Source organism: Lutjanus erythropterus, chromosome 12 (genome assembly GCF_056507025.1).
Source record: "Lutjanus erythropterus isolate fLutEry1 chromosome 12, fLutEry1.hap2, whole genome shotgun sequence".
Lineage (NCBI taxonomy): Eukaryota > Metazoa > Chordata > Actinopteri > Lutjaniformes > Lutjanidae > Lutjanus > Lutjanus erythropterus.
The window spans coordinates 38,752,557-38,774,055 of record NC_139328.1 but is presented as its reverse complement, the minus strand read 5'-3'; the positions used below and the strand labels follow the sequence as shown (position 1 = coordinate 38,774,055).

Sequence of the window (21,499 nt, the reverse complement as noted above, 5' to 3'; positions counted from 1 at the left end):
CTTTAGTGGAGCTCTCCAGTTTGTACGACGACAGAAGGTAAAAAAGTAATGCAACAATCATTTACTTTAAGACTTAACCTTTATGTTTCCCACTCTTTACTGTGGTACAGCAGTTTCAGTCCAGAGGCCACAACACACAGTAGTGTAATAGAAGCATTAGTAACTGACTGATGTGTGTGTGAGAACCATCGGTGACAGATCCCACATACAATGTGGACTTGAATAGTGTTAAGCATCATTTTTTGATTTTTAGAATTCTATTGCTACCTTATACTGTATGTAAGAGCTAAAATTAATTAATTATTCATTTTTCCAATCATGTATTCTAACATTTACTTTGATAATTCTGATTCTGAATTGAGTAGGCTTATTTACAAAAAACCTGTATAGCAGGGTTGCAACAACAATTTATTTTTAAATCTGACTGAATCATAGTTTAACACTCCATTATAAGTAGAGACCTGCTAAAACTTGGCCAAAGGGTTAAGTCTGTGGCGTCCGTCTGCACGTTGGATAACCTGTGCATAGTTCTGCACATCACTTCTCTCAAAATCAGAAAGACATTCTGATTCTGTATCCTCCATCCATAGTAGTGTTAGTGGGATGGAGGGGTGAAGATGGGAGGAGGAGATGGAGAACAGAGGAGGGGATGAAGGAGCCAGCCCCAGCAGCATGTCACAGCCTGCTGGAGCTCTAGGAATGTGTGGTCCTCCTGCTGGATGTACCCATATTGTGGTTTGGGTTGGCTCGCCTCCTCTCCCCCACTCCTGCCTACTGGCTCCTTCTTCAGAATCTTCAGCCATGGGAGCTACATAATAATGATGATGATAATAACAAATTATAAAACACGACATATTGCTTCAGTGTAAAACATAACCAGTTACATATCCACATGTAATTTATGTGTCTGTGGGAGACAATCATATGTATTGTGTTATTTAAGTCCAACAGGTCCAGAAAAACGAGCAGTCAGATGATCAAACAAGTTGTAAATCATGCTCCACATTATGCAAATTTATTTGGAAGAGAAAATGCAGACTTTAAAATTATTACTCAAAGCATTTGCTGTGAATGTCCATCAGTTTACAGACATAACTTCCCAATTCAACTTTGACCCACTGTACATCCTGTTGTTGTGTGCACACAATTTCCCTGTACGATGTTGTCTTGTTCCAGATCTCAGCATTTACTTTGATGAGTAACAATAATAATTATTATTATTAGTTGTAATTGTAGTTGAATGTAATTGAATGTTGTTAACATATTCTACTCTCTGTTATTATATGAAAAAAATCTACTTCAGTTGCTCAATCTAAAAAAATCTGTGGAAACCTAAGAGGAACACAATTTTAACAAAAAAATATTTTTTTCAAATGCATTTATGGTGTGCCTGTTAAAGGCTTAAAATGCAGGTAAAATCAGAGAAGGCTCTCCGATAAAAGTTTGTTTTAGGGCTGAAGTCAACCAAAGGAAATCTTGGATGGCTGAAATTCTACCCACTCTTCAACCAATTGATTGGTCGATGGGGGAAAATACTGCATGGTACTGTATCTCTAGATGCATTAAATCAGCCACCATACACTGAGTGACTCTGCCTGTTAGTATGAATGGTGCTAATCAAAGTTACACATTGTTGCACATGAATTCCTGTAGTTTGACCATTTCTTTTTCTTTTCTCAGCTATATTGTTACCTTTAGGGCAAATCTATCAAGTAAACCTCCATACAGGAACAACACACATTTCTTAAGGCAGACTGTAACCCTGACTGCATGGAGTTTTCACCTTGGCCTAACTGACAGACATGATGGATACAACTACACAGAATTCTCATTTAATTCTGGCCTAGTTACCTGCCAGATCTAACTTGCTTCAGTCATTTTTCTGTAGGCATACAGTTTTCTGAACTGTGATGTTATTTCAGGTCCTGACTACATACGACAGAAGTACAATGAGCCAGTAGAGGTGAAGGAAGTTCCTGTGGAGGAGAAACAGGAGAAATCTCCATCAGGGAGCCCTCATTTCTACCGGAAAGGCACAACACCCACCCAGTCTCCATCTCAGAGCCCAGGTCCCAGTCCCACTCCTTCACCCGTTGCTGTTAAAAAGAGCTTCTTCGGCAGTAAAACTCCCACCACCGTCGCGCCTACTGTAAAGGAGAACAAAACCCCAACAGCTGAGTCTTTGACAGCAGGTAAGCAAAGTTACTGTTAATCTGACCAACATCATCAACAATTAACAGTCATCAGTTGATGGTTTTATAATTAACAGTATCAACAGACAGAGAATTTAAGTCAAACTGGTGTATATGTATCTGTGAGGACATACAGGGTTGATCATCTGTATCTAAGCCTTGAGCTTGTCCTGCACACCAAGCATGTATTTTATAGCTTTTGCAGCTTAGAGAGGAAAACATGGTTTGGAAGTGGGGCTGAATAAATGTTTGGCAGCAGCAATAATTGTAGCAGCAGCACAGTTAGCAGCAGCAGTGATTCAACTGATATTTCTTGAAAATAAAAGTGCAAAATAGTCACTCTATTTTCAGGTATTTATCAGTTTACTCACTGTCGCTCTCTGTGTCCTTACTATTCAGTTGCTCCAGGATTTCGCAGGCCTTTTTGGGATTGTTGCTGCCTAAAATGCCAGATTTAATGGCAGTTTTCCAAAAAAAAAAATGTGATGCATGTTGCAATGTTTTGGGATTTTTTGCAATGAAATTGTGGAACCAAGTGAAAATTGCAAAAACAAAGTTGCACTTGTTTTGTATAATTCATTAAGGCAGCTTGTTCCAGCAAGAGCAAAATTGCGCTCTTTTGTGAGTGTTCTAAGTAATCCTACCAAAAATTCTCAGAATTACAAAAATGATAAAAATCTGCTTTATGTGTAAATGACAGAGTGCCCCTGAGGAGTATTCCACAAAGAAGTCAAATCTTTTTGGAGCTCAAACGCAAAAACAGCATAAAACTATTGAAATAAAAGCACACAGAGTGTCTTTACAGGAGCCATGACAAAATAAACAAATATAAATGCAAAAAAAAAAAAATTTTGAATAATAAAACAAAACATTGAGTCGGTTCAGTGAGACTTACGAGGTTTGTGTGGGAGACTGCTGTGATTGGTGGAACTTGCAGGAAGCTATAATGATTGGTCAAATTTGTGGAAAAGTAGCAGAGTTTGGACAAAATTACAAGTGTGCACAGAACTGACAGGAATTGGTTGAATTGGCTTGAATTTTTGCGATCGCAGCTTCCTGGAGGGACTGATTATTAAGTGAAACTTTCAGCTGCTGTTTATTCTTTCTGGGTTTGAAACATAAAGTGAAACACACAGGGCTCTGTCTTCCACCTGGCACAAAACAGTGCACAGTGCAGCTGTCACTGTTAGTTTCTGACCATAGAAGTTGTCATTTTTTACACCCAGCCCCAACGTTGCGTGAGTAACAATTGTACTTCCACCCATCTCTAAAATGAGGTGTGGTCAGGTGTGTTGTCAGTGCCTTGCTATCTTGAGGAAGCAGAAAGCACCAAGGACCAATAAAAACTTGATCTGAAGTCAGCAGCGCAGTATTTTCCTGCTACTTAAAGGAGACAGTATTCAGACAGCAAGATGTTCCTACAAAGGCAGGTTCACAACTAACATACAATCTCTTTCTAGGGCACTGTAGTTAATCAATGGGTCACAAACATGAAAATTATGGTTAAAAGTGGATGGATTGCAGATGATTGCAATATAATGACTTTGCTTCATGCATAAATGCACACAGGGTCTTGTTGATAGGGAGGTGCCTCACCCTATTTCACCAACCTGCAGCCCATCCACTCTATTGACACAGCCCACCCAACCCACGGATTAACTACAGTGCTTGTATCACTACAGGTGGGTCGTGCCAGCATCCCTGTTCACTTCCCTTGTTAGCAATGTGCTAAAGCCATGTGCACCTGGATTTTAAAGGGAATGGGAGATGGCATTCTGATTGGTTCAAGACACACCTGTGATTAATTAAGAGACTAAATATAACCCCCTTGTGCCTTACTTTGAACCCAGATTATGTGCCATTTAACTAGCAAAAGTGGATATGACTGACAGCTATTGTTCCTTGATTGCAATGGATCACAGTTACAGCTGAAATACATGGGACACGAACACAACTCGTTACATAGGCAGGCCTACCCTGAACTCCAACTTCATAGCATGTGGTTGTGTGTCAGCTGTGTTGCCTCTGGTGCAGTGAGGTAGACCTATTTATCTCAGTCATTTTTAAACACATTGTACTTGTTTTTTGTTTGGTTTTTTTTTTACACAGAATGTGTTGTTTTTACCTGTTGGAGGACCATAGAGCCACGCATAGAGGAAAAACATAGAGCAGCCCTGAAAAAATAGAGATAGAGCCTGAGTTGATGTGTCTTGCCACATCTGTGTCCCATGTATTTGGCCATTAGGGTTGGAAATAGACTGTTCTTCATATTGCTAATATGATCACTTTCTACCCAAGGGATCCAGGTACATGGATTCATTTTTATAGCATTTTTATCCACTTTACAAGCACTTTTCAGTTTTTGTCTTTGATTGATCTGTTCACACACACACACCAATCTCTGTGGATGACAAGACAAGGTGCTGGCCTGACCAACGGGAGATATCGAGAGTTCAGAGTTTTTCCCAACATGCAGACAACAGAAGGAGGATCAAACCACCAACCCTACAATCAGAAGACAACTCACGCTACCTCCCCCCAGCTTATGCATGTATTGGTTCTTTAGTTAACTATTTGTCTTCTCCTTTCTTCTACTCGGCAGGCATAACAAAGGCAGCATCAAAACTTTCTCTCAGACAGGAAGTGAGGCAACAGGAGGCTCCTCCAGCTGTCAAACCAGCTGTTACGACGACAGTCAGCAGTTACCCCAGCAATGGGCAGATTCACTCCCAGTACCATGGTTACTATGTCAAGGCAGACGTCAAGAGTCCGCCACCTGAAGAACCGGTTGGTGTGGAGGACGACCTTCACCCATCAAGCCTTGCACGCTTACCGCCACCTGCCAAACCGATTCCGGCGCCAGCACTAAAATACGTGCCAGCCCGTAGCCCTTCACCAGCTCCACCAAAAGAGAGCAGCAAAGCACCAGAGCCCAAACCAAAAAGACAGGAATCAACCAAACCAAAGAGCCTTGCAGAAACCAAGAAAGCTAGTGTGGAAATAGTTCCTGAAATTGTAGAAGAGGAGTCGGTGAGTTAGATGAAGTTACCATACGTTGATTTGATTTGGATTATAATTTGCAATTTTAAGTGCAATTTTCTGAGCCCCAGTGGGAATGAAACCCACAATCCTTGTGTTTGTAATGCAGCAGTGTCTAGCTTGTTCTTTTGAGGGCAGGGAGGGCTGTGAGTTCACTGATGAATGCTCATTATTGGCTGAAGATGTGCTGCTCATTGAAATCACCTGTTGTAATTCCCAATTGGCATTAGAACGTCCGTACTCTTGACCCTCAATGGCACATGAAGGCCAAGCTCTTCCAGTTGAGCCACACAGAAAGTAGACTACCTGTATATGGATTGTAAATCAAAACTCATGATCTTGAGGAATTTGGATATGGTACAAAAAAGATAGATCCTAAGTCATCATCACTGTCTTGGGCTGCGCACATCTCATGCCAGTTTGTTATGTTTCCAGTCAGGATGCATTAGAAGTTGGCACAGGACGTTTGCCTTGTGAAGTTTCCTTGATAAGTACATCTTTTTCTGAGCCGTCTTTACAAGGGCGGAGATGTGTGATGTCCATGACAGGGTCCCTGTGATGTTTTTTCTAAAAATCAACAAACGGCTCCTTGGTTTTGTTGATGCTGAGCAGTAGGTTGTTTGCTGTGCAACACTCAACATTGGGCACTAAAGTGCCAATTCAACCCGTCAGGGTTCTGTTTGTGAGGAAATCTATCCAGTTGCAGAGTGTGGTACTCAAGACCAGTTCGCTGATGGTGCTGAATGCTGAGCTGAAAATGACAAACAGCATTCTTGTCAGATCTTGTATTTTTTTTCCCCCCAAAGTGAGTGAAGACTAAGGCTGGGTATTGCTGACAAAATGACAATACTAGTACCAATACTAGAATGCTTAAAGTGATACTAACACCAATTGAGTACTTTATTCAATACCTTTTTTTAGTTTCTTCTTTATGAAGCATGCTTATGGTGATTGGCTGTGAGTAAAACCATGTATATATACAGTACATATATGTATATTTTTGTCCTAGATCTGGATACCAAAAGGATTGACTGTAGGTATCGTTTGACTGGAGATGTATAGATGGTACTTGGTACTGGGTTATTTCAGTCGATACCTTAAAGCTACTTAGCACCAATACACAGCCCTAGTGAAGACAGACAGAAGAAAAAGAAGAAGAAGAAGAAGAAGGCATACCTTATTAATCCCCGAGGGGAAATTATGTTCTTTTCACTCTGTTGTAATTTTTGCACATACATACACAGGCCTGAAAAACACATATGCACAAACAGGACCTATAGAAATGCATTTGAGAGAGGTGTCAGAGCGAGGGGGCTTCACACATACATATATTCAGGTTCCCCGAGCAGTGAGAGTTCGGTGCCTTGCTCAAAGATACCTCAGCAGTGCCCAGGAGGTGAACTGGCACCTCTTCAGCTACCAGTCCACACTCGATACTTTGGTCCATGTGGGACTTGAACTGGGAATCCTTCAGTTTCCAAGCCACTTAATGAGAATGGGGGTGACAGCCACAGAGCAGTAGTCATTCAGATTAGACCAGGGGTCTGCAGCAATCAAAAGAACCAAAAATAAAAGAAAAAGAAAATCTGCCTGGAACCACAACTATTAAATTCTCTTTCCCATCCATAGTGAGCTCATGAAGACTCAAGAAGACAAAAAAATATTAAAAACTCAAAAAATATTAAAACTATTTTTTTTTTAGTTCATTGTGTAGACTACATATTTTTACAGTTGAAGAATGTAAGCCTCCCTTTACACGTTAAAAAACATTTGAGACATTGTTTATTTTGAAATAAAGTTTTGCAGACCTATAAATTTTAGTTTAGAGACTTCACATTACATCTTTAGATAAACTTGAATCTTTGAGTTTTAGAAACTAAAAAAATGTATTTCAAATATTGTTCAAAGTGAACTGCAAACCTGATTCGTCATTTTTTGGTGCCTGAGAATTAAATGGATTTAATTGAAAAGATTAAAATTTTTACCATCATTCACTTCCACTTAAATGATTTTACTCTATATTTTTTACATATATATTTTGGGGTTTCTAAAACTCTATTAGTTTATCTGAAAAGAAAAGCCACAAGCAGCCCTGGAAGCACAGGTTGCTGACCCCTGCACTGGACACTGCAGACTTTAGAGACAGGGACAATGGTGGCTGTGATGGTGCAGTGATGTGTTACACATGTCAGTAAAAACATCTACTAGTTACTTGGCATGTTTCTAGTACATGGCCAGGGATGTTGTCAGGCCCAGCAGCTTCACTCTGACAGCGGTTGCTCCTCTGGAGGCAGAATAGACTTTACAGTTGACTGTGCAGAAGAAGTCAGAGCCAGCATAAACTGTGGGGCGTTCCTGCTTTAGTAGTCTGTGACATTTTTAACTGCCTCCCACATGTCTTTGGTGTTGTTGGTGTTGAGGTCTCTCTCCAGTCTCTGCTTGATGTCTCAATGTGATGCCAGCTTTTCAGTCTTTCACCCTTGTCACCTGACTTAAAGGCAGCTGTTTCTTTAGCTCTGAATAGAGCCCTCACCGCTCCATTCATGCATTTTTGGGGGGATTTTATTTATTTATTTATTTTTTGTCGTTGTGATCACCACATCTTCAACACATTTGCTGATGTATGATGTAACTGTTTAAAGGGATAGTTCATCAAAAAATTAAAATTCAGTCATTATCTCCTCACCCCCATGCCAATTGAAGGTCAGGTTTAGTTGAGTTTCACAGGTAAATAGTGTTGCAGAATCTCCCAAATGATGGAAGTGAATGGTGACCAGTTTTCAAATGTAAAACAAACAACAGAATAAAAACAAAAAATGCCTCTATACTGCTCTTCTGGTGTCATCCAAGTCTCCTAAAGCCCCAACATGACAAGCTGACTGAAAAAAAATTATTTCCACCATGTTTTTATCCTGAATCTTCATTGTAGATCCTTAGCTTGGAGCCACATTCACGTGCACACTGTCTGAACTGTGTGTGTGTGTGGTGTGATGGAGTGCAAACAGCATGTCAGGGCTTTAGGAGACTTGGATTACACCAGACAAGCAGTATGAAGGCGTTTTATCTATTTATTCCTTTTTTTTTTCCGTTATTTTTTTCCATTTGAAAACTGGTCACCATTCACTTCCATTGTTTGGGAGATTCTGCAGCACAGTTTTCCTGTGAAACTCCAGCAGAGTTTTGTGGACTAACAAAATAAACCCCGCCCTCAACTGGCATGAGGGTGTGAAGATAATGACTGAATTTTTATTTTTGGGTGAATGATCACTTTAAGAACAAAACATACATTATTAATCCTCAGGGAAAGTTACATTTTTCACTTCATTGTACATTTAAACACACACAGGCCCAATATACACACATGCTCAATGTGTGTACAGACGTATCAGAGAGATGTCAGAGCGAGGGAGCTGCACATATACATGTATACATATATATAGTCAGGAACCCTGGTATGGTGCCTTGCTCAAAGGCACCTTAGCAGTGCACAGGAACTGAACTGGCACCTCTCCAGCTACCAATCCACACACCATACTTTTGTCCATGCTGGACTTGAACCAGTGATCCTGCAAGCCAAGTCCTTAAGGACTGAGCTACTGCCGCACCCACTGTTGATATATTCCTCAAAATTGATGTCTCCTGTGTGGCAACATCCTTTAAAAGCTGCTGTAGTTTCATCTGTCCACAGGTTGACTGGTTTAACTGATGGTTTAATGCTTTTTTATCAGCAGGGTGTAGGTAGGCAAGAGAAGCAGGGAAATGTTGTATGGTTGACCAAGACGAGAGAATTTTGTAGCTGCAAAGAACATTTGTGTAAACATGGTCCAGAGTATTGCTCCCCTGGTGAGGATTTGGACATGCTGGTGGAATTTAGAACACCATAAAAATACTGTCCAGCTGTTTTGTCATGTGACTGCTGGTAACCTCATACACTTCCTGTAGTGCATCCTTTGAATTTGCATCTGGAGGAATGAAAACAGCAGCAAATAACCACACTGGTGACTTCTGTGGTTAGAAAATGTGGTAAACATCTTAACATGAAAAGTGGGAAACATCGTCCATCCAGTCTGACTGAAGCACCAAGCATCATTGATGTAAACACAGAGTCCACCTCCCCTTGTCTTACCACGGTCGTCTATTCTGTTGGCGTGGAACACGCTCCACCTGTCCAGTGCAAGAGCTTGACCCAGGATGTTATGATGGAACCAGGACTCTGTAAAAATGGAAGCCTGGGTTTCATCTGTTTTATTTTCCTGTGTACAGCTAATAACCAGGAGTAGACTGGGTAGTGGAAAAGTTTTAGGTCCAGGCTATGTTAGCTTAGCTCTTCTCCCAGCTCTCTTCCCTCTCTTCCTTGGGCGATTGCACGGCTTGCAGCAGTGTTTGGTCCAGCTGGTCTGGCTAGGTGTTTGGAAGATGCTGTGGGCAGTGATCATCTCAGGGTCTGTTGCACTTAATCCACATCCTGCGCTTCTTTTTCCTGTGCTAACCAGTGTATTTCTGACAAAATAACAATAAAACAAAAATGTAGTGAAGTTTGTAGCAGCTACTGGCTGCATCTGCATGCGCCACTATCACTATGGCCTTGTAAAGTCATTTCATAAGAGCTTATCTGTTGCAAATAGCTGCTTATGGGGGTCATATGTTCATTACATGTGTGTTCCATGCATACAGTAATTGACTTAATTCAAAACACATAATACATAATAAACTTTTCTCGTGTTTTCTCAGGGCCCTAACTCCATCCTGGTGGCTCTAGTGATGCTGTTGAATGTAGGTCTAGCAATCATTTTTGTCCATTTCCTCACCTGACCAAATCTGAACTCAGGTAAGAATTTATTTGAACTTTTGTTTCCCAGAAAATGGCTTCTCATAACTGTGTTAGTATTCACTTAATTAAAATTTGTAGACACTGTAAAAACACATCATCATCGGTTGCATGTTTCAAAGGTTTTGCTTCTATTTTCTTGTGTGATTTATGTATTTATTTATCTTTATTCATATCAGAGCCATAGCCACACTAGTCACACTACTGTTTTCTCATTAACATATTTTTTCTGCAGTGACATTTCAGTTTCACACACACTGTGTGGTTCTACTCTTGGGAATTCTCCCTGCTGTGGCAGTTTATCTATGCTAAATATGCCAGGAGCTTTGTAAATAATCCCACAGTAGGTATTAACTTAGACCCTGTGCAGAGCCTACAGAGACACAGATCAAACCTGAATTGGCTGTCTATCTAAAAGGTACATGCACATCAGCTTAACTGGCTTTGAGAGAGCTAGAAGCTAGTTAGTGAGACATGCTGATGTTTGCAGTTTACATTACAGCAGATTAACACATTCATTCATTTGGTCATTCCTTACCCTTTTGATTTTGTGTTGTTGGTTTTGGAAAGGATAGAAAAAGACACCAAAGGCCAAACATGGCCCATGCAAATCAGTTTGGCATACAGCAGTGGTTCTCAAACTTTCTCTGGCACGCACCACTTCAGAAGCTGAGAAAAGTTCACACCCCACACCATTCTACTTTTTTAATCAGTCATTAACAATGTGGAAGCAAAGAGAACTCAAATCTATACTCAAGTACAAGTACTGTTACATTACTAAAATATTACTCAATTACAAGTAAAAGTACTGCTGTTAAAAAAAACTTGAATAAAACTACAAAGTACTTGTCTCAAAAACTAATAGTTTTAGATTATTTGTTACTTTTTAACTGCTGGTGTTTAATACATTATCAATATCAGACATTCAGTCAAAGAAGTTTATGTGTCTCCAAATCTTCAGTCTAAATTCCTCCAAACTTCTCTGTTCTGCTCAGAGCTCACAGTCACTTCTCCAAACTCGGGTGGCAAATTTTCGTATTTCTTTAACTGATAATTGAAAATGCTAACAACTAATTAATAATTAATAAGTATAAGATACAAAACATATATTTTATATTTTATACTGCCATTTCAAGACTACTGATTAAATATTCATGGTTACAGTTTTAGTTGGTTAAATTCTCAATGCTGATTAATTGATTAATCATTAATCATTAACATCCTTCCTCCAAACTTTTGCTGCTGCAGTGTTTTGTTTTTCATCCGTACGTCCTGTTTTTTATTGGATACTCTTACTGGCTACAAAAATGCAGATAAAAAGGTTTGGATGTTAATTCAACTTTTACTCAATTATTATTTTGAAAGTAACTAAGTAGATTACAGTATGGTGAAAATTATACTTAACTATATGTAAAAATACAGCCTTGAAAATCTACTCATAAAAGTACAAGTACCCTCCAAAAAACTGCGTAATTACAGTAACTTGAGTATTTGTAATTAGTTACCTCCAACCCTGAAAAAAGATCATATGATAGCATCAGTAAACTCTTGTTTGTTTATTTTCCTCACATAAATCATAATCATTCAACTTAGTTTCACCCCAGTTTTTTCCCTTTGCCACCCACAGCCCACCTGCAAGTGGTTCTGTGCCCCTCTACTGGGGCACACCACACAGTTTGAGAACCACTAGTGGACAGAGAAATCCAAAGCCATGACTGGATCGTTGCTGTTTAGGGAGTGATTTAGCATTTGAAATAAAAGCCTGTCTTTAATATAAGTCTGTTTTTAATATATGTGTATAGTTACAATTTAGCTGCAGACACAGTCCCTGAATGTCATTCAGCAGAATAACGTCCTTCTGTTCCTAATCCACAACTTTTCTCACCCTGCAGTGGACTCATCCAAACTAATCGCCCGAGTGGCTAACTCTCCATCAGCCAAAGGGGCCTTTTTAAAAAATGGCGCCAATCAGAACGTCAGACACAGGCAAAACGGAGGACTGAAAATAGATGGATGAAGAAGGAGGAGAAGAAGAAGTGAAAGGAAAAAGCACACGGAGGAGAGAGAGAGGAAAAAAGCAGAGAGAGAGAAAGATGAAACCTCCACCATAACCCCACCCCACCCCCACCCTTGGTGTCTGAGTCCAACCTGATTGGACTGGTGATGATTTGTGACTCCACTCAGAGTGCAGTGACAGCTGAAGCAAGCAGGTCGTTGGTTGGAAAGGGGCCCCTGAGGCCCTCTAGCAGGGTTAGAAATAACAGGAGGTCTGGAGAGCAGAGCGAGTGTGAGCGAGTGTGAGAGCTGGCGTCTATACTGCCTATAAATGCCTGTAATGTGTGTGTGCTCGTCTGTCTGGAGCTCCATTTCCATCCAACTGTTCAAGCAAATTTGGAAGTTTTGAAATGCTGCAATAAAAAGCTTGTGCATTGTCCAGCTGAGTTGAAGAGAATTTGTTTCCTAAATGATCCAGCAGAAGAACGCAGAGTGCCTTTACACTGTTGATTGGTAGTGGAAAAGTCATTATTGCTCTTGAGTTCAGCCAATGCTATGCTTTTATGAAATTTAGCTAACATCTGATAGACTACTTAGAGTATTCAGAACACATCTGCAGGTTGTGGCAGTCAGATGTGTTACATTAAACATTTATTTGAGCTGTAGTGCACTTTAATGCAACTGTTCACCAGGTCAGTCACATCAAGCCTTTATTATTGAATCAATCAATGCCTTTCCTGCTGCCATCTGCTGCACAGTGTGTTGATTAAGAAACAATTTTCTGCCTCAAGTGAGCATGAAGATGTTTGCATTGGTGGAGAAGCTTTTGTTGATTTCAACTTTTCTCCTCCACAAAAATCCTCTCAAACCTATTTGGATGGAAACCAAGCTTGTGCACATCTCAGTGTATTTTACACATATGTGTCTGCTGCTGCTGTTTGTGTGTGTGTGAGTGAGTGGGTGGGTGGGTGGTGGACTGGATATGTTCGGAGATGCACTTTGAGCTGATGGAAGCCAACAGCTGCCTTACCATTTTACAGAGTGACGTGGTGGTGGGTGAGAAGGGCCCAGGCAGGAATGTGAAGCGCTCTGCTGATTCTCCCTCTGCCATGTCCTGGGAGAGCGGCTCTATTTATATCAGTCTGTCTATCGATCTGTTCATATCTGTTTCCGTAGGTCTCAGCGCCTGCCGTTTTATAACCCACATCAGGTGCACATTAGACAATCAGAGGGGTTTGATTTCAAAATGAAATGATAAAATCAACCTCAACCTCATTTTAAAAGTGTCATTGTAAATTTGCAGATGTTATTCTCCCATAGTGCATTTCCTATTAGCAATCTGTTAACTAAACTCCTTCTTTTTGATGCGATCACTGCCTGTATCTGCCTTCACTGATACTGCCAGTGTGTATAGAAGATTTTTTTTAATTGATAGATGAAACTAAGTCCAATTTAATACAATTAGATAAACTCCCTGATTTTGATTGACAGTAATTAGACATAAAGTTACGTGAAGTTACTGGATTTTGACTGGATGTTTCATAATGAAATTAAGCACTGAAGTTGCACATTTTAACTTAACATTTGTATAACTTGAATTTCTCAAATTCATGGATTTCAGACCTTTTGACCTTTTGGGGCTGTTTGGTAAAATCAGGGAGTCTATTTTTAACCATTTTAAATGAATACTGTGTGGATGTGTGAAGGCATGTCAGTCATAGTGCAGGGTCCTGATGCAAACAGTAAACCCAGCACACTGCTTCTGTCCATGTGATGAACTGAATGAGCAAAAGTAAACTGGATGACTGGATGACAGTCACTATTGAATGTTACGAGATGATTGTTAAATGCTTGGACTGGGTTCACCTGACTGTGAGTGTCTGTGGCACAGGTCGACTAAATGTGCACTGCCCAACACTAATGCAAACATGTCCTCTTCACATGTGTAGTCTGCTTTGGTCTGAATCAGGACAAGCTGATCCTTGGTGCAGGATGCTGCCCCATCAAGATACATCAAAACACGTCAGCTTTCAGCGGTGTGGACACTTCTGATTCCTCCTGATCACCACAGAAGGTAGAAATCCAATGTCACACACTGTCTCAAGAACCATTGTTTCATGTTGCAGTTATGTGTGACCAAAGCAGAAGCTGGCATAGACTGCTGTATTGATCAAGACTGAGACAGATCACTACAAATTAGAGCTGAAATTAGTGTATGGGCGATATGGACAAAATCAAATATGACAATATCTTTGGCCTTTAAATACATCTATATTTATCGATATCGCAAAACCATTGCTGGGATGACTATTGGTGCTTCACAAAATTTTAACACTGACATTTTTCATCAATAATCATCAGTAATGTGGATAAAAGTGGGTACAGAGAAATAGTAGAACAGCTGGAACACTGTGGGAAGTTCAGAAAATGACTTTAGGGTAATGCAGTGTTTCCCAGACTTTTTTTTTCCTGAGGACCCACTTTTTAAAATGACAAACAATTGTGATCCAAGTCACAATAAATCTTATCAGTTAATTCTGGGAAGAGTTCACTCCATGTCCAGTGCACTGGACAACTTTACTGACCATTTTCATTCTTATCTTGACACTTTATTGAAAACATATACACGTATTAACTTTACAAATGATAAATAAAATCATTTAGGTTTAGTTAAGAGGCCAACCTCATTAGTTTTATTTCTTCTTATGAGGAAAACAACATGGGAAATTTTATCATAAGAGCCAAAAAAAAAAGTGTGTTTAGGTGGAATTAACAGGCCCTTGTTTTTTATCCATCAGTAAAACAATATTCACATTTTTAAATGCTTTATAAAAGGTGTACTGCAGATATAAATTTAAAATTTGCAGAATTTCCTCCACAGTCTTTTATTTATTTGGGGACCCAATAAAATCTCCTGTGACCCACCCAGTCTTTGGGAATGACTGCTGTAATGCAGCCTTTAAAACCTGGAAAAGACATATCACCGTATAACTATATCCAAAAGAAAGACCATATCTTGTCTCATAGTACCATATCAGTATAATATTGATGTATTGCCCAGCCATATTTCAGATCATGTAAAGGGGGCGTGTTGAAGCTAAAACATGGTGTAAAGTCACACTGTGTTACGAGGTCTCCTTTTCCACACCAAAGCTGACCACATGACCTAAACTCTCCGTTAGTAAACTGAATATTTGAAGGTTCTGGGTTAAAGAGGAACAGACACTTCCTCTGATGTCTGTGAAATGTACTAGAATACAAAAACATGTGATCCATGTGCAACACAGTACTTGATGATATCCTTGTTTGTTTGAACTATATTTTATATAGCATATTATATTTTGGAATATGCACCACACTAAAGTACAAACATGTAATTGCACTGACAATTTCAGTCCAGAAAAAAAGATTAATGATTATATGTTGTTGTTTTTTTCTCTCTTCTGCTTGGAACTGATGTTTGCTGAAGGGCTACAGTTCAAACTTTATCAGTGTAGTTTTAGGCCGACTATGACTTTTTGGCCATTCTGGGAAAGGTGGCACTGTTAAAAACTTAACAGAAAAAAAATATTGTAACATTTTAGTTTGTATATTTTTGTATTTTGCTGTTTCATTTGCTAAACTAGCAGTAGACTGGAAATACTATTTATTGTTGTTGAGTTGATGATAATGTCAGTCATCGTACAGTTTCAACAGGATTTATGTTTCAGACTTTGTCACACACAGTGTTCATCATGCAGTGTACAATACAGTACACTAAACTACTGCCAAACGGATGATATTAGTAACACAGATCATCTGAGGAATCCTTCTTCATAAAAATATTATCATAAAGTTTTCAGAAGAATGAATTTAAATTGTTTGCATAGGTATTTTGCCTTTACAGCATATATACTGCAAGACACAGTCTGATGCAAAATATATTATTTATTTATTCATATTTTGATGTGAAAACATGCATCTTGCAGCTTTAACCAATAAAATAATTTGTGTGCAGATTAAGCTGAACAATGATTGACATTGTTTGTCAATAATGAACAGTTTATGTCTACTATTTAATGCATTATTAACAATGGATTAGTCAGAGAAGAGATATTTTAATAGTTGCTCAACATGCTGTTCTGTGTAACTGTGGCTTAATGATTTCTTTTCAGTCATTGTTCAGTAATCTGTGTGCATTACAACCACAGACTGTAAATAAAGATGGCTGCCATGTCTCCTCTCCCTCCAACTGTATAAAAAGTAAGTCAAAATATCCCAGATGCAAGCACTGACGCCTACACACATGACAGACATAAAATAACTAATTAAAACCAAAAAGATGAGAAAAAAGAACACTCATCTAAAATGACAGAAACGTCTTTCAGAAACATTTATTTGATGTGTACTTTGATTTTTTAGTTTGGTTCATTGCTCATCTGCTAACATGGAGGGGGCGGGGTTTATGACCTACTGCAGCCAGCCACCAGGGGGCAATCCAGATGTTCTGGCTTCACTTGTGGGGAGTGTAGTCATGTAGTCTTTACATACAGTCAATGGTTACAACAACAAGCCAAAATTTCTATGTGTGATGGTTGATGTGCTTCACTTTATGGATTAACTAACTTAACTTAAATAACTTACAAATAATTTCTAAAGTTCTAATTCTTTACAGGAAAGTTTCCGGGGAATAAAATGGAAATTACAGACATGAAAAATAAATCATTATGAAAAATAAGCCACTCCATAGAAGCAGAGTGTGAGATTTTGTATTTGATAATTGCATTTTTCGACAGATGAGGTTTTGAAATCAGTCATTTTATTAAGATCAATTATTTTTGTTCTGTGGAACATTTGTGCTGCTGGTGTGTGAATGGTGGTTTCAAATTAAAAGTATTTGCTGTCTGAGGTCAGCCACTACTAACACGCATGACCCCATGTGGAATATATTTATGTATTTGGATGAAAGGTTTGGAATATTTGAATTCTTAATTAAGTTTACGTTAGGAGAAGAAAAAACTTTGTCTTAAATATGTTTCCACCCTGATTTAGTGTAACTTATTTTTGTTTTGATATGATTGTGGTGCCTAGTTTAGCATGCAGGCTAGCTTTGTTTTGTTAGGTTGGATGTCGATCTTGTATAAAGTGTGCGTATTCAGTAAGATTAGTTTTGAGTAACTGTTGACAGTTTGGAGTTAAGCAAAAGTCAGTGTGTGAAACTGTTTAGTTTTCTTTTATTAGTTTGAGACTTCAGTCCCAGTGAGGCTGCAGTACGGTGCTGACAGCGCAGTTTCAGATGAAAGAAAAGCTCCATTCCCAATAGTTTTGTAGGATCCCACCAACAGTCCATCAGAAACACCACTGACATGCTGTTTTGTTCATTCCAACACTGGGAGTTTAGTGCTGTCCACTACCTGCAGGGGGAGAACGTCTTCTACCCTCTGGAATAAAAACACAGATGAAAAATCCAATTACCATCTATGGAGCGTTTTTCCATCAGGATACAGAAACAAGAGTAGCTGAGAGAAAACGTGCTATGACCTGTTCATCCAGGCTTGTTATAATAATGTTATCAGCTCAGACTATATCACATAACTGAAAATATAAGAAAGTCCAGTGAATCACCAAAGATTAGAGAGATAGAAGCAATGGTGTTTGGAAGGTTTCAGTCTGGCTGTGGTAGATTCAGCATCCTCAGGACGTTTTTTAAATTCAGCAACTCAACACTAGAACAGTGGGAAATTAGTTATTACATCACATCTCTGGCAGCAATTTCAGAATTTATAGAACTGTTGTCACAACTAATATTTGGAGTTTAAATGTTGAAAAAACTGTGCATTTGTTTGTGTCTCCAAGCTAAAATAGAGTATTGAAGTGTTCTTTAAAATGAAAATTCAGTCATTATTAATGACAGGAAAACAGTGTTGCAGAATCTCCCAAACAATGGAAGTGAATGGTGACCAGTTTTCAAAGAGAAAAAAACAACAGAATAAAAACGTAAAATACCTCCATACTGCTGGTCTGGTGTAATCCAAGTCTCCTAAAGCCCCAACACGACAAGTTGACTGAAAAAATGTTATTTCCACCATGGTTTTAGTCTGAATCTTCACTGTAGATCTTTAGCTTGGAGCCACGTTCACATGCACACTGTCTGAACTGTGTGTGTGTGGTGTGATGGAGTGCAAACAGCACAGCATGTCGGAGCTTTAGGAGACTTGGATTACAGCAGACCAGCAATATGGAGGCATATTATGTTATTTTCCTTTTTTTTACGTTTGAAAACTGTTTTCCTGTGAAACACCAGCGGTATTTCTCGGACTAACAAAATAAACCCAACCCTCAGTCAACATGAGGGTGAGTAGATAATGACTGAATTCTCATTTTTGGGTGAACTAACCCTTTAAGGCAGGGTGAATCCTGAGGTCTTAAATAACATGTGACATCAGACACAGAACAGTTTGGATGTTAAAGAAAAAGTGGTGCATTTGAGCTTTTTGCAAATCAGAATTTCTTCCCATATGGGTTTGGTAAAGATTTATTTTCCCATCTGACTGCTGTTCATCAGAGCTGTTTTCCACTCAGCACTGACTCATCATCAGGAAGTGACCTTTCAAAGAATATATGAAATTCAAAGCCATTAAATAGGAGATAGCCTATAGCTCATACTAATCACTTGTGTATTTAAGGATATTTATTATAAACGAGGAAGCTTTGTTTAGTTTTCCTGCTTCAGTTTCTTTTAAAGTGTTTACAGGACATGGAGGTTCTGATGAACAGAGCTGGCAGAGTGTTAGCTGACCTGGGGTTGACTCTGTGTCACAATCTGTTTTGTCTGAATGAGTTGCCAGTGTAGTGGAAGATGAGCAGAGTGAACAGTGATGGTGTGGTGTCGAATGGTGGACTGTCTGTTAGAGAACACATATTGTACATACAGTAGGGTTGAAACGGCACTGTGGTGACTGTACGTGAAGCCAGACATGAGAGGTGCTGTGTTGTTATAACTGGTAGACAATTGCTTGGCCTGATTATGAGTCAACATTCACATGCACAGGTATGAAAGTCTGATCTGAAAACTGCATTAGGCCCACTCTCCAGCAAATTAATCACGTTTCTCACAATATCACAATTCTGTCTGTCCTATTTAAAGGAGAAATCTGTAATATATTAACTAAAATACATAATAAAATGACCAGGATGTGTCATCAGAAATTAAAGAAACATGTTAAGTTGAAATAACTTGCTTCACTTGACATGAACACTACAGCCACAGTGTCCCCCTTGGAAATTTCCATTCTAGACTGAAATAACTGTTTTTGTGTGATCATTTCACATGAATCAGAGCCTGTCTGTCTCTGCTGTGTCAGGGGAGGAGGGGACGGGGGAAACAACGCATTTCATATAATAAACAAGATTATAGCCTATTTAACCAGTCCCTCCAGGATTTTGCAAGTCTTTTGTGGGATTGTAGCATGATTTTGCAGCAGCTTTTCCAAAAAATTGCGATGTATGTTGCATTGTTTTTAGGATTTTTTTTTGTAATGAAAATCAAAGGCAACTTGTTCCAGGGAGAACAAAACAGTACTCTGTTCTCAAATAACCTCATACCAAAAAGGCTCAGAATAAGAGAAATGATAAATATCTGTTTTATGTGTAAATGAAGAAGTGCACCTGAAGAGTATTTCACAAAGAAGCAGAATACTTTCGGAGCTCAAACTCAAAAACAGCACAGAATTATAAAATAAATAAACATATAAATAAATCAGTGTATTCGTTTTAAGTAAATATATAATTATATAATTCAAAAAAGTAAATCATTGAGTCGGTTCATTGGGATGTACATGTATGACATGTTTGTGTGGGGGACTGCTCTGATTGGTGGAAGTCATGGGAAATGGTCAATGGTTGCACAGAATTCACAAAGATTGGTAGAATTTGCGTGAATTGTGATCACAACATCATAACTTCCAAGTAGCCACTTGCAGTATTGCAGTGCACAAATTGTACAAAAAAGCATTTTCCCCCATAGTAAACCATTATAAAAGTCACCTCAAACTACATACAAGGTCAGTTCTGTCTCTTTCCATTAAAAGTCTTTGATCCATGGAGGTTTGATATATGTAAAAGTTAAAAATCAGTGACATCATCTCAACGTAAAGTCTAGGGGCTGAGCAGGAACTCACAGGTCATATAACCAGGAAGTAAACCCATAAGCTAGAAAACGTTTTTTGCTCATGTGCCTGGCAAGCAATACTCATTGGACTAAATGGGTGCCATGCCATTGGCATTCACTAACTAGTTCACAAAAATATAACAATGGTTCAGCCCTACTCAGACATTTCAAAGACTGAGGACGGGGCCCTGACAGATAAATTGCAGAGACCTTCACCAGAAATCACAGTGTCCAAAAAGTTCAATCTGGCTCTTTTTTTTTCATATACAATATGATGTCATGTAACAACACAATAGTTGATACTGCTGTTGATGGTCGTCACTATGGATGATTAAATGATTTGTCTCATTAACTTTACTTGGATAAAAACACCAGCTCCATGTGCAGAGTTTAAGTGTCTGATTGGTCCTCAAACGAATGAACGTGCAGACCAAGCACACCCTCATGCTCTATTGATGCTCTGCTATTTTCTATCTGAAAGCTCGCTCATTAGGAACAAATGGTCGGGCCTTCAGCGGTGGAGTTGATCATATGCAGCTCGCCCTCAGGAAGGCCTGTGGGGGTGCAAACATGTGTTCCTCATCATAATAAGACCTTTGCTGGAGTGTGGGTGTTCAGTTTGAAGCATCGTGGTTTGCTCAGGTCTGATCTGAGAGAGGAAACAGGGTTGTTGTTAGAGAAAGAGGTCATTTGAGTAGGAAAGAGAAAGAAAGGATTCAAACAGCACTGGTCTGATGGTGTTTCTGAGGAGAACAGGGAGGAGAAGAGAGGTTTGGACTGTCAGGAATTATACATGGAAGCAAATTTAGAATTGAACCTGGGTCATTGATTAAAATTAGTTTGATGAGAGTAGTTTAAGAGCTGGTTTAAGCCTGTCTGTGAAACAGGTGTTAACAGTGATTTTATGACAAATCAGAGTGGAGCCTTTAATATATGTATGTGGAATGAACTCTGTTTGTACAGCATAGTTTAAACTCTGCCTAATGTGCCATCAAGGTTTCTGCCCCAACAGGACAATCTACTCTGAAATAATAATGACAGGTTTTTCTCTGTATAGGATTTCTACATCACTGTATATTGTGTATGATTTTTAAGGCATTATGAGAGCCTTTTTTTCTAAAACTTCATGGCTGTATTTTGAATATTTGGCTTGGTTGCTAAATGCAATGATCATCTTGACCTTTGCTGGTGATACAGTGCACATATTGTTATCAGTCATTTTACATTATGACAATTTCTTTTTTGTTTTTGTTTTTGTCTTTTTTGCCAGTTGTTGGTATGGAGATCAATTAAAAA

The 21,499-nt window shown here is 39.0% G+C and overlaps 1 protein-coding gene across 2 annotated transcripts in view; it reads left to right on the top strand.

Annotated features, from left to right (window-relative positions):
• Window positions 1-12,493, top strand: part of jph1b (junctophilin 1b) — a 44,711-nt gene extending 32,218 nt beyond the window's left edge. Inside the window, exons 4-7 of one of the 2 annotated variants that reach the window (XM_084732656.1) lie at window positions 1,923-2,192; window positions 4,795-4,979; window positions 9,963-10,059; window positions 11,952-12,493. In XM_084732656.1, the coding sequence (XP_084588782.1) occupies window positions 1,923-2,192; window positions 4,795-4,979; window positions 9,963-10,043 (536 nt within the window). In that variant the 3' untranslated portion in view covers window positions 10,044-10,059; window positions 11,952-12,493. Of the gene's footprint in view, window positions 1-1,922; window positions 2,193-4,794; window positions 5,223-9,962; window positions 10,060-11,951 lie in introns of both variants that reach the window. The other variant, XM_084732655.1, reaches the window with a different exon arrangement.
• The last annotated feature ends 9,006 nt before the right edge of the window (window positions 12,494-21,499 follow it).